A 15,683-nucleotide genomic window follows, 5' to 3' on the forward strand; every position below is an offset into this window, starting at 1 on the left:
ATTAGCCCACATACTGTCAATAAAAACAAAAGGATGCCCATAGTTGTTGAGAATGATTGCTCATTTGGGCCTGCTGCTGCTTAACTGGGTTATTTAAGAGGGAAACAAACAGCAGCCCATTACTTAATGTGAAAGGACTTACAAAGCTGATGTTTTCTTTATTAAAAAGATCTCAAAGCTGCATTTGATTTTTCTTTTTTTTTTTTTGAAAGATTAAGCCTTATTGATTTTATAGAAATTGTTAACAGTATCAGATGCAGAGAGAAAAACACAGCCCAAATATAGACCCCCATACCCAGGTGAGTTGCTAAAAAGGGTAACAACTAACAGGTATCACACTTGGGGCCTATTTGTGACTCATCACAACTCAATTATTAGACAGTAAATTATCAGTGAAAACAACAAGTCCCATTGGAGCCTGAGGATGACTGCTCAAATTGGCCCCATTTATCACACAGGCTATAGAGGCCAAATATTTATGGACCTTATTTTTTTTTGGCATGATGGGAAATGTTCGAAGAATTGTTGAGGCCATAACTATGTGATTAAGTTGTTGAACTTATGGGCCTGCACAGCTATACGATTTAGAATGATCAATAGGGAGAACGGACTGACATGGCAGCCAGTTCTCATTCACAGGTCATCAGTGCTAATGCTTTGTCATGCCCCGACGCTGTGATACTAACAGTGATTATAGGATTTGTTTAACTAACTTTAATGTAAACCCATCTGTGGCAATATTTGACAATCAGAGAAACAGAACAAAGAGACTTGCCAGGCTTCCATTAACCCTCAAATTGCATACACTGAAAATACAAATATAAAATACGTCAAATGGAAAAACGTTAATTTTGAAAAAAGTCCCATTCATAGCAAAATAGTTTTTACATGAGGTGGTACTTCAGGCAATTTGATAAAGTCATATTTTGCAAAACTCCAAAAGAAACCCTTTTTTCTTCACTTTTCATATGATCATAGATCATATGATGTGCAACACCAGGTTGCCGTAATGTGACTTTATGGATGCCAACTGTCATTTAATCCAAATAAGAAGGAGGTGAAGAAGAAGAAGAACAACAACAACAAAGTCACGTGACATTGGACAAAACATATGTGTGGACGGAAGAAGAGACTGAGATCTTCTTAACTCTTCTTCAAGACAAAGAAATTTCAGCGTTATTAGATTGGCTTTAATAAGTGGCTGCATTAGAACTAAAGCTCCTAATGTTTTGAACATTCATCACCGTACTTCTTGGAACGTTATCGCCAGAGAAGTCGCAGAACATCACTTAATGGAAACGCAGTCATCTCACAATTGTGTTTTATCAACATTTGACTTAATTTAGCTTCATTTTTCCACAAATCTGTAATTAAAACCCACCTAGTGTTGTCATGCCACTCTGTTCTCGCAGCACTTCATTCACACGCCTACATTCAATAACGAAGCAGTTGAGGTGAAAGTTGTGAATACTTTTTTATTTTCTTTAAACTTGTGCATCAACTTCAAAGGGTAAACTGTGTGCACTCCATTTTGTTTTCACAACAAGTTCAAAATTAGTTAAGTGTTCATTATTTTTTTTAATACATCTTTTTTCCATTTTAAAACCATTTACACACGATTGCTCAGCACTGGATTCTAGCAGTCTATCAGTAATCGGGGGTGTAGAATGATAAGCATCATCAGCAGTCTTCCTCCCTTCCTGTGTGTACACTATATATTTGCTCTAACCAGTTATTATTATTACTCTTCTTTCACGTGAAGTAAAAATACCTTTCTTTAAATATGATTCCTTTACATGATAAAAATAGTTCACTTTTTTCTTCATCTCCAAAACAACATTAAGTCACTGATGCTTACCAGGATTCTTTGTACTACTCGTACTTATTGGTGTGAATCTGCTCCATGGAGGATGGGTGCACCCTGCACTCTCTGGTGTATGTGTGTGTGTTTCTGCATGTGTTTGTGTGTGTGTGCATGTGTGTGTTGGCTCTGTCTAGGAAAGCCTCCTGAACTACCGGCCCCTGGAGTCCCACCCCTCTGCCGCGGATGACACTCCTCATGGTGCGTTTCGTGTCGATAAAAATCATTACAAAATTTTTGATTCTCTTCGTACAAAAACACTTTGTCATAGAAATTGCATTTGCACAAGTAAATGTGGAGCTTTTAACTGCCAAAGAACGAGAAAAAAAAGAGAAGCCACAGGAAATGAAACTGGAGACTTGACACTGAGCAAATGGAAAGAAACAGTGTTTACCCATACAGAGTCGAAGTGAGGTGTAATTACGGCAGTAGTGAAAATTCAGTCTGTATAATAAATAAGGAGTTTCATAAATAAAAACAATAAATACTTTGAATAAATAGAGTTTGTGTGTCGTGTGATTGCTATGAATTTAGACATGACTGGTGAGCCGTGCCCACACCATTCCAAGGTTCATCCTTTTTGACAGTAAGAGTGTGTACCTCCATAGGATCCTCTTTGAGAGACTACTGGCTGATACATGGACATCAACAGCTCACTACATGTTGCCCCTCCCCCTGCATTCTCTGCTTGTACTTCACCATAATACCCCCCTCCCCTCCCCCTACATTAAAGACTAAAAGTGTTAGTACTCTGAAACACAAATAAATTATATCACTTATTGCCTGATGGATGATATACAGTATATCCGTTTTTGTGTCAATCAATATCATATGTGACTATGCAATGCCTCTCTGTACATTTTGGGAGCTTCAGGGTTCAATCCGAGAGAGTGGAGAGCCCGTGTGTTCATTCTATTCACAACTTTTTGAAAATAAGCAATCCTTTGCAAGCTTCTCTCCCGAGTTAGCATCTCTTTATAATCTCTGAGATGCTCCTGATGCCGCTTGATCAGCCTCTTTGGAGCTGTGCAGTGAAAGACTGACCGAGCAGCAGCTAAAGATGATAGGTCCAATTCTGTTTTGTCTACTCTTTTAAGGGACCACCTCTGTCCCAGCTTAAATTTATCTCCAGACCCCAACGTCTTCGACTCCTGGGTGGTGAAAATCTTGGCGCCCTGTTTTGCGCCTTGCCGAGGTGGTAAGAGTACTGAGGTAACTCGCTGAAATTTCACCCAGGTTTCGTTATTTCCACAGGAAATATTGTTGAATCTCTTATCCCTAGCTATTTATAAAGAAACAAGAATGACATGTCGTCAGTGTATTCCCAACCACCTCTGCGCTACCTCCGAAATAACCCAACTGTTAACTAGTACAACCCCCATCTTACCATTTCCCCCCACCCATTTCCCCAGTGTCTCTGCACACCTCTTCACTGCAGGCGAGAGGCTGAAAAAGTGATTGGGATTCCCAGTTTAGGCCATGGTCTCTTTCCCTGGCAGTCTGCGGTCGTTGAAGGTGTGCATGTTGATGACCTCCTCCGTTTTCACCATGACGGGCGGCTGGGGCTTGTGTTTGAGCCGGCGCTGGCACTTGAGGGAAACCCGCAGTTCGTCCACCATGGCACTGCAGAAGGACCTCTGCAGAGGGAAATAAGGGGGAAAAATGAGAACAGTATGAGTTTCAGACTGCTTCCCCTGTCCAAATATCATGGGCAAGTGAACAAGCCTGTTCTCCCTGTGGGCTGCCTCGTTTTGTAGCCTCCCACCCCATAACTACCCACAACCACAGAGCTGCCATAGGGGAAAATGGTGGAATATACAGTGTAGCAGGCTGGGAATGGAGGAAATGCTGGATGGGAGCAGAGGGAAGTAGGATGGAGGGAGGTGCAGGTCCATAGGCTGTGTAGCAGAGTGTAAAGACATGGAATTACTCAACACAGTGTCAGAATACATCAGTGGTGAATTTGTGGTTATTGGTGCTCATGCGGGGCTTTTTATGCATACAGAGTTTGATGCACTGCATGATGTTGTACATTTTAATCTTCAAACCTCTGTGCTGTTGCACCAGTGTTGCCAGATTGGAGATGTTAAACTATCCTACCACGGGCTTAAAATTATCAGGGTTTTTTTTTGGTTTTTTTTAAACATCGTCACAATCACGAGAAAGTATTTATAAATGACTTTTTGACACATCTACAAATCTACCCATACCCACTGCCTTAGAGAGAAGCTATTTCTCAGTCTAAATGGCTCAGCCCACAGCTGACAACATGTTTTGTTTTTTTTTTTTTTTCCCAACATGCTGACGGCAGCTGAGTGTTTACAAAAACAAACTAAGGCAACACATGCTCAACGAAAGTGTATGTCTTCATGGTCTACACCAAACACGATTGGCTGTTAGGAGATCATGTGAGAAATGATGTGTAAACACAGATGTAGGAGGCACGGAATGATTTAAAATGAGACATGTAAACTAAACTAAGTGCTTACTGTCAGTATCACAATGGTCAAATTATCTGACATTGTGGCAGTTTTGGATTTATAAATCGTACATCTGGCAATACTGTGTTGTACACTATCAGTCTGATATGTCCTGTAAATTTCAGCAGTAATTATTGTTAAAAATTGTTCTTTACGTATATTGGTGTATACACTTTCTTGCCTACTTCTTCATTAGTGATAGTATTGCTGGTGTAACCAGTGCAAAGCATTGGGGCCCATGTAGGAAGACAATTTTTTGCCGCTTGGACAAATCAGACTGTGTTAGTTTGAGTCCATGGCAGGCTGTTCGCTAGTGAAGATAAATTTGGTGCTTCGGCTGCTGCCTGAGGTGCTGCTCAAAGGTTGGTTTGCTTTTCGCTTCAATAACAGGGGCGGCTGTTTTGATGCATGTCTTTTGGCAGCAGTGGTGTATTTCGGCCGTACTTTGCCAGGAGGAGGTTGGTGGTACCTCAAGGACTGCAGCTGTAGCCATTTAAATTTCACCGCCACTAGATTGGCAATTGTTCCTGTAGCTACTGTTACAGATCATTTTTTGGCTTTTGCCTTTATCATTTATAGGACAGTTAAAGCTAGTAAAGGGTCACAGGTCAGAGTCCAGTCTATGTGTAAACATATAGTTTAAGGCATTCGCTAAAACAACTGATGCTGCTGTAGTTCTCCTCATTCTGTCCTCATTCTCCAGCAGTCAAACCACATGTTTATGTTAACAATGCCAATATTTGAGAGGCAAAAGATCTAATGTTGTTTAAAGACATATTTTACATTTTAAAAGATTGTCCTTTCACCAAACTGGTCTGTCCTCAGTAGAAAGACATACTTTGGACACTGATACTACATGATCAGAGAAAACAGAGGAAAACATCTGGGGCATTTGCCTTTGGTCAAGAGGCAAAATACCTAAAACTATGAGGATTACTGTGACACACCAGATAAATAAATGCTCCTGTTGGTGGGTGATGTAATGTGATTTGCAAAATCAGGTAATAAACAATTGGTAACAAAAGCAAACAATCTCAAATTACAGATAAACAGTAAACTAAAATATATTTCTGGCAACATTTGAAGTGAGAGAAAAGCACCTCAGTGACAGAATCTTGATTTATATTTGATCAGCACTGCTTGGTTTTACCATTTGATTTCAGTTTTCATCACCTCCATTTTTCATAGTACAGGAAACAGTGTGGCGCCCACTTGCTGTCCACAAACTCTCTTATGACAGCCAAACAGTACAAACAAATATGTTTCTGTGAAAATTTTAGTTAATCAGCACTGCCTAGTTTTACCATTTGATCTGAGTTTGGTCTAAGTTTGAGAATTTGGGGGAAGTCTCTCTCGATATGTTTTTCTACTGTTTGTGTTTCAGGGTAAGTACCATCTAAAGTTTGAGTACGAACACTATGAGCCAGCAAAAATCTATTGGATGATGGCTGGATTTTTTTTTTCTGGCAATGAACATGGAGATCTAGGCGCAAGCAAGGGAAGTTTAAGTTCATTTACATGTACTACCCACGATGTTATGATACAAAGCTGGTTGAAAATTGGCAAAATACACCCTGAATGCAAATTTCTCTGGATGGCTTGCTGACTTGCTGCAATTCAGGAGTCTTTTGGATCACAGTAAATCTAGCTGGCTGCTAAAGTGGTGAGTACTAATCAGAATTCTGCATCAAATGTGTTAAATCACTGTGGTGAGCTGTGAGAACACTGAGGAGAAATCTCCGCATAGAATGTGATAAATCACTTTGGAAAAACAAGCTAAATCCCCAGTGGGGATACAACACTTGTGTTTCACCTCCACGTTATAACTTAACAGCTGGTTTTCTACAGATTTTCTTTTAAATATTGCCAACTGCAGCTATACCCACATACTGTGATTATCACAACTGTAGCTGAACATCCAGACACGGTGCCAAACACTGTCACTGTATAGAGCCTGCCTGGATACGAATGACATGATTATGTAAGTAATTCAAAGCTTCATAAATAATTGAATTATTAACTGTATCCACATATGGTGCAACCCTTAAGCTGATTCTCAAAAACAATGTTATAGAAATAAAATATGTATACAAACAACAGTCTGACCTACAGCATCTGGCAACCTTCTTCAGGAGCACTGGGAGAATTCTCCAGCCAGCTGTTTGGCCCCGAGTGTCCGACCAGTGTTAAAAACGTACAATGAAATGGTTAAATTAGAGCCAGAACAACACAAGGTAGCTACAGCTAGTCAGGACTGTGTGCATTCAGCCTCCTGTCTGCTTTTAACCTGGTGGTATGATCTCTGCCTGTCAGCACACGCTGTTGGTCGCACACACAAATGTTTCAGTTAGTATGTGAGGCTGAGCAGTGTTGAGAAAAAAATGCACAGGTTAAAGAGTGACTGACAGAGAAAAAGAAGAGCTGAGAGGGAGCACAGTGAACTGGGAAATGTAGTATGAATGTGTGGACAGTGGCCTGGGCTTATGTTAGATTCTTTGCAAGAAGAATTATTATTATCCAAGTGGTTTCCATATTCCTTTTGATGGTTTTCTGCTGTGATTATGTTTATTGGCAAAGTGCTTTTTTCCAGTCCACCATGTGCAATGTTGTTAAATCTCACAGAAATCATAGGAAGGTGTTGGAGGTGCATGGCGGTTATGTATTGAAAAAATTATCAAAAGCCTTCTTTGCTTAAACTTAACCAAGAGCTTTGCCTAACCACAACAATTACCAAATCACCATCCAGTTGGGGACCTATGTTACATATCATACTGATCCCTCTACTGTCATCTGTCTTATAAGGGCGGAAATTGCTCCCAAATTATACAGAAAAACAATCTTAATAAACAACAAGTGAATATTGTTGGAAAACTTCTGAGACACTTTCAGTGCAGAGTGCTCTGCAGGTATGTATAGCATGAGCATTTTCCAGCTTTTCAGATATTAATTAAAATGTTTTCTCATTAAGTTGATTACAGACAGGAGCATCTGGCTAGCATTATGTTTTTAGCAGTGTATTAACTTATTTTTAGCTGACATGGTCGTCTATAGAAAAAGTTATTGTCACTGTCAGTGTTACAACGTTTAGAACTTGCTTGCCAGTGTGTAGTTTTAGTAAAACCTCCTGTGCAAATGGTGAGTTTGGCCTCTATAGGATTCTTCCTTTTAAATGTCTTTCCATTGAGAAGCCCACTGTATAACCAGACAAAAGCAGGGATAGTAAATTAATGTGCAAAACCCAGGCATACGTTTACGACAAGGTATTTGAACATGCACTGCCACTATTTAGAAAATTCCCTCTTTCCATACTAGCTGCACCTGTGTCTGCACTTTCAGTGGAAAATAATTCCTTAAGCACATCTTTCTATCTATCTATCTATTTATCTATCTATCTATCAATCTATCTACAGACCAACCAACTTACGTATTTACTTACCATATTACTACCTACTTAACGTCTAACTTACTTACCTATTTACTTATATGTTTCAGTCACGGTTTGGGCTACATGATCTCTCAGAGACATGAAATGACCAAGACCTTTTTACACCAAATTACACGGTGGCAGCAGATTGAGTTTTACTACTTGGTTAGGTGTAGAAAAAGACTGTGCTTGCAGTTGAAATAACTATGTTTTTTTATGTCACGTAACATAACATTAACCGAAAGGACGTAAGCCAAGAAGTCAACGTTGACTTAAAGTTTCACGTGGCACATGAACAGCGGTCTCTTAGTTGAAAGTCCGGTGTATGTGACCCATCCACAACCCTGACCTCCTCCCTATCGATGCAGACTTTGTTTTTTAATTTAATTTAATCATTTTTTTTATGACATCTATTGCACGTCTGTCCGGTCTGAAAGGGGGATCCCTCCTGCATTGCTCTTCATGAGGTTCCTTCCATTTTTCCACCTGTTATAGGGTTTTTTTGGGGGAGTTTTTCCTTGGTTGATGTGAGGGTCTAAGGACAGAGGGATGTCGTATGCTGTAAAGCCCTCTGAGGCTAATTGTGATTTGTGGTAATGGGCTTTATAAATAAAATTGACTTGACTTGACTTGAATATCCATAGTAACAACATATAATTACTAGACAATACATGCAACCACCACGTAAGGAAGTGTTAAGAGATTGTGGTCATATAACTGAATGACTAGGTTGCTGAGGGTTAGGGAAACATTAAGGTTTGGATATATTCATTCATGGATTGCGATAAGACAGACACAAATTGTGGTCTCCAGGTCTCCAAAGTCGAATGGGTCTGTCCTCTACGTTACACTACTTCATTGGTCAATGTTAGCATTGGACATTCTGCATGGATTCATCCAATGTGAGCATAAAACTAGGGATAGTAGGGTCATATCCATAATTCATGCCAAGTCAAATGAACTTCTGGCTGAGAACGGGCCTCCTCATAGTTTCAGATTCAGTGGACACGCTGCTTACATTATCACTCAAGCTGTTCATTCTGTTCATCAAGGAAGTGAATCACAACCAGCAGCTGTCAGTGTAACAACATTCTCACTCACATGATGGATGGCTAATAGACTACAGTAGCTTGTCTGCTAAAAATAGTTCATCTCTTGCCACTGCACTTCAGAAAACTGGGGAATCAACAAAGACTATCTACACAGCAGATTCCTAAGACTTATTTTTTTCTCCTTAAACCTTGCTCCTTGAAATGAAATGAAGATTAGGCCAAACATGGATGTAATATATAGGGCTTTTCCATTAACCCGGGTTAGTAAACTTGAACAGTGTGCTTTGTGGCAGTGATTCACACAAACATCCACTCCAAAACATCAGCTGAATCTCAGTCGTCCAGGATTGCGCAGAACAAAATCTATGCACAAACACAAACCCCACAGGCGTCTCCACATGTGCGTAAACACAATCTCAGTGAGCACGGTGGGTTTTACAGGCCCATAGAACATCATCACTTATTGATGCACATTGTATCTCATCAGACTGAAACTCCTTGTCGCTGCATGCCCAATTAAACTGCTGCTTCTTCACATTCTCGCCTCTTTTCTCATAAGCTACTGTGGCATCTGCAAATACTGTGTGAAACAACACCAGCAGCTGGGAGCTGAACAGTTCTGTTCCTGGAGATGCTACAAGGAGAGCCACTGCGTGTCTGCTCCCAGTTAAAAACAGTTTGTTGCAACGAACAAAGTGTTCAGTTGTATTTGAAAGCCATCATTAGCACAGTGACCGAGCGTATACTGATGCTTATTATATTTACATACTAATGGAAAGGAGACACAGTGAATGTGATAGGGTGAGACTTATTCTAGTGCATATTATAATCACCCAGAGGCTAATTCAGGCACTTACTATCCTTACTCATAATTTACCTCTGTGACCACAAATAATGGCATTTGTAGTAAATGCAATGGTGGAAATGCAGCAGAATATAGAAACATTTCTATAATGTCAAGTACTACTCATTTGGACGAGTTATTAAAGCATTTTAAAGAATATTTGACCCACGAAATGACCATTTTAAATCAATTGGTCATGCCATGTTGCCTTGAATATCTAAGAAAACTTTGTTTATGTGGCATGCCCTTATCGAAATGGTGAACATGTTGTTTTATTGGTTGATTAGGGAAGTTTACCAAAAGCAAAACTATATAATAAACAAATGTTTTTTTGCCCAAACACATGTATTTTTGCATAAATATTAGTATTTAAAACTGAACTGAGGGTGAAATTTATATATGCTTTCTCTACAAAGCCAGACTCCAGTACTACTTTATTTTTTTAGTGAAAATGCTTTTGTTTGTGAAGTAGGAAGCATACCACTGGATTAATGAGACTTGCATAATATTGACCAAGCTGTGTGAGTTCATTAACAAATGCCCCAATCAATCAATAAATCAATACATGTACAATTTTACTTGAAAAAATGAAATGTGAAAAAACAACAACAACAAAAAGTTTTCTTCAAAACTGAAGGTATCACAGCATGTCTGTTTTTGCAGGTAAAGTATTTACTAATCCTGTAAAATTACAGTTTATAAACATCACCACTCTTGATTGGCTGCCATTGTTTTAGACCAACATTTCACTAACTTTCTTGCCCTGATTGGCTGAATGCAAATGATTGCATCAGTTGCATCATGCCTCCACCTTCCAACCAACCAAGTGAGAGGTAGCATGCATTATTTGTGCTACATTTCATCAGTTTCATCAGTTTTGTCTGTTTGTTTACAGTTAGGTTTTGCTGATAATACATTTTACTAAAAGCATAAACAAAAACCTATCATGATTGTTTTCAAGGTTTTTTTAAACTTTTTGAAGCTGCTGCTTTATTTTCCAAGTAGTTTAAGTTCTATAATGTTTACATGCAGTTATATTCACTTGCATGAACTTTATCATCAATACACCAATTTTGGCATGAAAGTGTTTTTTTTTTTTGCACGCTTAAAGTAAGTCATTCCACATTGCTATTTTTTTCACCATTTATAATGCAAGAAATAGTCATGTAATGTGTAGAAACTAGGCCTGTCAAAAAAATGTTTTTACAATTGTGATTAATTGCAGAATGTCTATAGTTAATCATGATTATTGGCATATTTAATCACATTAATTCATTTTTTTTTGCATTAAAACACAGTAATGAAGTCCATATTAACCAGGTAAAGCAATTCTTACCAGGTCGTCTTGATTAGGAAACAAATAACAACAAAAAAACTGCAATGCTGATGCAATGCAATTCACACATTAACACTGACAGCCTTAGCAGGAAACTAAGGAATGGACAAATAATGCTTTTTTTTTTTTAAATGATGATTTAATTCAGAGCTGTGCCATTAAATAATACACAAACTAAACAGTTACTCAGTATAATATAAATTTGGAAACCATGATGGCAGTAGCAACATCACTGGTGAGACATAGATGCTGCTGGTTACAGTTTATATGTTAACCAGAATTTGTTTTGTTTACATGATGTATTGGAAGAAATTGAGGTTAAGCTACAATAATTTTTTTTTTTTTTTTGGCCCACAAAAGGTTCAAAACAAAGTAATGAAATTCAGTGTTTTCATTTTATGAAGGTTTTTTGTTTAATAACTTAATACGTTTTGGTGCAATTTGTGCAGACGGGCAACTTTAGCATTCATGTTGAGTTTGTGTCAACTTTGTGAATATAAGTCCAATATTTACTATCCTTTTATCTCTGATTTGGTCTCCACCAACTGTGGAGAAAACTGCAGTATACAGCATTTTAGTTGTCAAATGCTCCATTATGTCTTATTTTTTTCAGCAGTTATTGCTGGGTTTTTTTTGTTTATTTGTTCTTTTCAGAGGCTTTTTAGCCAATAAACTTGAGTATTTTGTAGCAGCTTATTGCTGTTTTTACAGCGTGGATGGAAAAAATAATAATATACAAATGTAACATATCCATGGTTTGCAGAAACATACAAGGAAAACATTTTTAACGGTAACTTATGTTAACCATCTAGTTTTAAGATAGTTAATTCAGATTTTTTTTTCATTAAAAACAGCTGCCTGATGTTGTTGGAGTGAATTTTGTGAGCCAGAATATAAAAAAAACAACGAGCTTAAGTTGAGCTCATCATTACATGCAACACCTTTCATATTACCAATTATCCATTTTTAATGCAAGGATTAGTGGAGCTTTGAGAGTAATAGTGAGGTGTGAAGTAGTAGCGACTGATTTGTGTCGTCACATTTGGATCTGTCATTTGTTTGGATTTAAATGATACCTTTAGCTCCTTTTTCATTGTGCAATAATGCCTTAAATATCAAATTGCCGTCTCTACTGTTTGGCATCTACTGTATAGTGCATATATTTTGGATATGTTACACCTGCAGCAAACAAACAAAATGTCTGCAACTATGTCTCACCAATGTACCTGCTGATTGTCTGAGCCACTCTGAAACACAGCAAGCTTTTCAAACCTATCGATTTTACCCCCTCTGTAAAATTAAATGGCATGGCAGTGTTTTCACCAGTAAAAGCTGTGTAGCTGCAGGCTTTGGGGAACACTGGGCTCACTCTGCTCGCACTCAGGGGATACATCGCCATCACGGCTGCCTGCTGCTGGCACACTGGATTGATGGTGGCTGCTTAGGGTCATTGGATTACTGAGTTTTTATGACGCTCGACAATCAGCAGCAGCAATGTGGGATCGCTCAGAGGAAGGGCTGGCCTGCTTTGAGGAAAGGGAGAGGTCGTAAATCTAACACTGGGAGCAGACATTCAGAGGAAAAAGTCGCATTGAGTCCATGCTATTATTTACACGAGCCTGATCTGATACAAATGAATGATGGTCAATAAAAGTGTGTGTCTGGAAGACATTTCCAGGCAGATATCATTGGTTTAATCTCATTCTGTTGGGAGTTTATAGGTGCAATAACCCAAAAGTAATCAGACATAGATGATCCATGGACTATTATGTTTATTTATATATTATTTAATATATTTGTATTATTTATATTATGTTAAGCAGGTAATAGTGTCAGTTTAAAATGAGAACTGCTGGTCTCTGCATTTAACACATAAAGGTCACCTGTGAGAGTGAACTAACCGGCTCCGTTTAGCTTGAATGGAGGAGGAACAGATGTGAAGCTGTGATGCAGATGGGATGGGGCATGGCTGCGCTGTAATCCTCCGTTTACTCTGCGTCTCTGGCTCCCGGTGGGCACTAAATTGTTTGTTGCTTTGAGGGTTTGTCTAATCTGTGGGCTCCTCTGAGCTGTCAGCCGCTTTTGCGGTGCAACCTGTGCTTTGCTGAGTGGATGATCTGTGTTTTTATTGTTGTTCTTATGTCAAATTCTGTGTATTGGTGCATGCACATTTTTTATTATTTTTTACATTTTAACAGCTGAAAAAAACACTTAAAGAGATTTCAGCCATGTCGACAGTAAAGGCTTGCGCACTTCAAATCCATCATTTCTGTCCAGAAATATCAGATGTAGCAACATAAATTAAGCTGTAAAAGTCTGGGACGATATACCAGCCCCTTCACATTCTGAACTCGCCAAATACTGCTGCTCTGACGGAGTTTAAGGTGTACAATCCTGATGCAAAAGGCCTTTTGTGTCCGCATAATACACCCCTGGGCAGCATCAGTTGAGAACATGGCCAGACAGAACCAGTTTTGTCATTTTTATACGTTCCTGGACAGCCCCTGCTGTGCCAGCCTGATACATTGATGGGTGTTTTACTTAAGAGCGCAGCCGGACAGACCTGTTACTTGTGCATGATACGTCACAAAATGGCATCAGGTTGAAATGCTGTTGATAACGTAATATAAAGAGCACGAGGGTGCCTTGGGTGGGCAGGAGGGGCGATGGGTCATCCAACAAACCCTAGACTTTCATGAGGGAATCCAGTGTTCATTCCCTGTCTGGATATGATGTTTTTTTTTCTATGCCTTACCATGTGCCTGCTTCCCCTGATCCTAACCACCTGTGCCAGCATGTGTGTTTGTTTGTTGCCATGTGCTATTGCTATCTAAACATAACCACGTGCAGCTTCATCCTACCATGTGCATGTGTTGCCATCACGGTAACAGCCTCCTGGAACATCACCGATAGATGCAGGATACCTAAAGCGTAACATGAAGACGCAGAAATCCATTGCAAAGAGGCAAGGTGTGACGACTTTGGGTAAGAACTTTTTGGACATATTTATCTCCTGATTCAGTACCACCATGCCAATATGATACATATTTCAATTTGTAATTATAGAAATTCTACAAGTATTACACATTACAATTTATTGTGATTTTTGTTGAGCTACCCAGAACTCCCTCTCTTTCACCTGCCGCCGCTAGGAGACTATTTTCCTGGAAGACGGCAAACTAAAGCTTCAGAGCCGGAGCTTCAGTCGCAGCTGTCTTTCAAATTAAGCAGGCACAAACTCCATCGCTGGGGTTCACAGCATGGTGGATCTAATCTGTGTAACGGCAGCAACAGAGAGTTTGCTAGTCCAGCAGGGAGTTTGTGCTAAACTGGCTGAATTGAAATTGCTATTTGGGTATCTGAAGATCCACATCATAACACCATATTCCACTGTCTTGCTTTGGTTTTGTTTTCCTTGAAAAGGATGTGATGTCAAGTTACTCATAGACTACCAAACTAAAAGCTGCAAATTCTTTCCACCTTCACAATTGATTTATATCAATTTAGCCACTGAAAAATGGATAGTAAAAAGAAAACTTTTTAGGGTATTTCACTGATTTTAAACCAGCTTTGTATTAAAACAATGTGGGTAGCATGTGTAGATGAACTGTGGGAAACTTTCCTTCATTTAACCAATGCCTTGATATACCTCCTTCTACCCTGGAAAAAAAACTGCCCAATGACGTAATTTACATCATTTGTCAGTGTTTTGCTGGCACTCGGGCTGTTGCTGGAACCACAGGTTGTATCTCTGCATTTTAGTATTACCCACCAACGTGGACACAAAGAGTACAATGCAGAGAGACCTAAACGCCCCTCTCGCTGTCTCGCTCTGTCTCTTTAACTTGGACCGAAGTCTGATAAAATGGTAAAACTAGGCAGTGCTGATCGAATATAAATCAAAATTCTGCAACTTCATCTCTGTTGTGTTTTTAGAAACATATTTAATAATGAAATCAGCTGATTCTTTTTGGCCCAAAAAGTCATACATTGCCAAATTAACCCCACAGAAGTGGTCGTTGAATGGATCATGTCATGTGAGCTGTTACTAATAGCTGGCAATGATAGTAATGGCAAATAAATTTTGACTTAGATTTCTCAGGAATAATGCAGCCCAGTATCTTAAAACTTTCAGCAGCATTGGATGATTTTGCATCTCCTTATCTAAATTAAATTCCAAAATATAATGCCAATTCAGGAAGTGTCAGACCCTATGTAGTGAGGTTACAGTGTGGATTTTGAGATAGGGTTGGGGTTGGGCGTGAAGCATGTCTGACTTTGATGCAGAAGCCAGATTGTGCTTCCTGTCACAGATCTGTAATTCATTTCTGTTTTTTATTCAACCACAACTATGATCTTTAAAATTAACCATACTATGGCTGTCTTGACCATATATTATGTCAGTTACAAAAAAAAAAAATAGTAAAATGTATTAACCTCATTGAACATGACCAACTGTTTTGCAGAACTGTCCAATTGTAAGATCCCTGTCTGGTGATATAGATCCGCAAATAATGTTCAACATTTGGGCAAAAGACAGCTTCATTTCTCAGTCTCCTTTCGAGGAACCTTTGGGATAGGGCAGCCTCATTGGTCTGTGATAACATATGTCAGGTGAATGCTTATATGGAACACAGATTCCAGGAGGTAACCACAAAATGTGTCTCTTTCTCCTCTGAGAAATCT

At 39.0% G+C, this 15,683-nt stretch overlaps 1 protein-coding gene across 2 annotated transcripts in view; it reads right to left on the bottom strand.

Moving 5' to 3' along the window:
• Positions 1-1,462: 1,462 nt before the first annotated feature.
• grik2 (glutamate receptor, ionotropic, kainate 2) overlaps positions 1,463-15,683 on the bottom strand; it is a 347,578-nt gene continuing 333,357 nt past the window's right edge. For both annotated transcript variants that reach the window (XM_088084955.1, XM_042489444.2), the window contains one exon: positions 1,463-3,498. In XM_088084955.1, the coding sequence (XP_087941081.1) occupies positions 3,245-3,498 (254 nt within the window). In that variant the 3' untranslated portion in view covers positions 1,463-3,244. The remainder of the gene's footprint in view (positions 3,499-15,683) is intronic.

The sequence above is a fragment of the Plectropomus leopardus genome, chromosome 11 (genome assembly GCF_026936395.1).
Source record: "Plectropomus leopardus strain MGB_pleo_1.0 chromosome 11, ASM2693639v1, whole genome shotgun sequence".
In the NCBI taxonomy this organism is placed as follows: Eukaryota; Metazoa; Chordata; class Actinopteri; order Perciformes; family Serranidae; genus Plectropomus; species Plectropomus leopardus.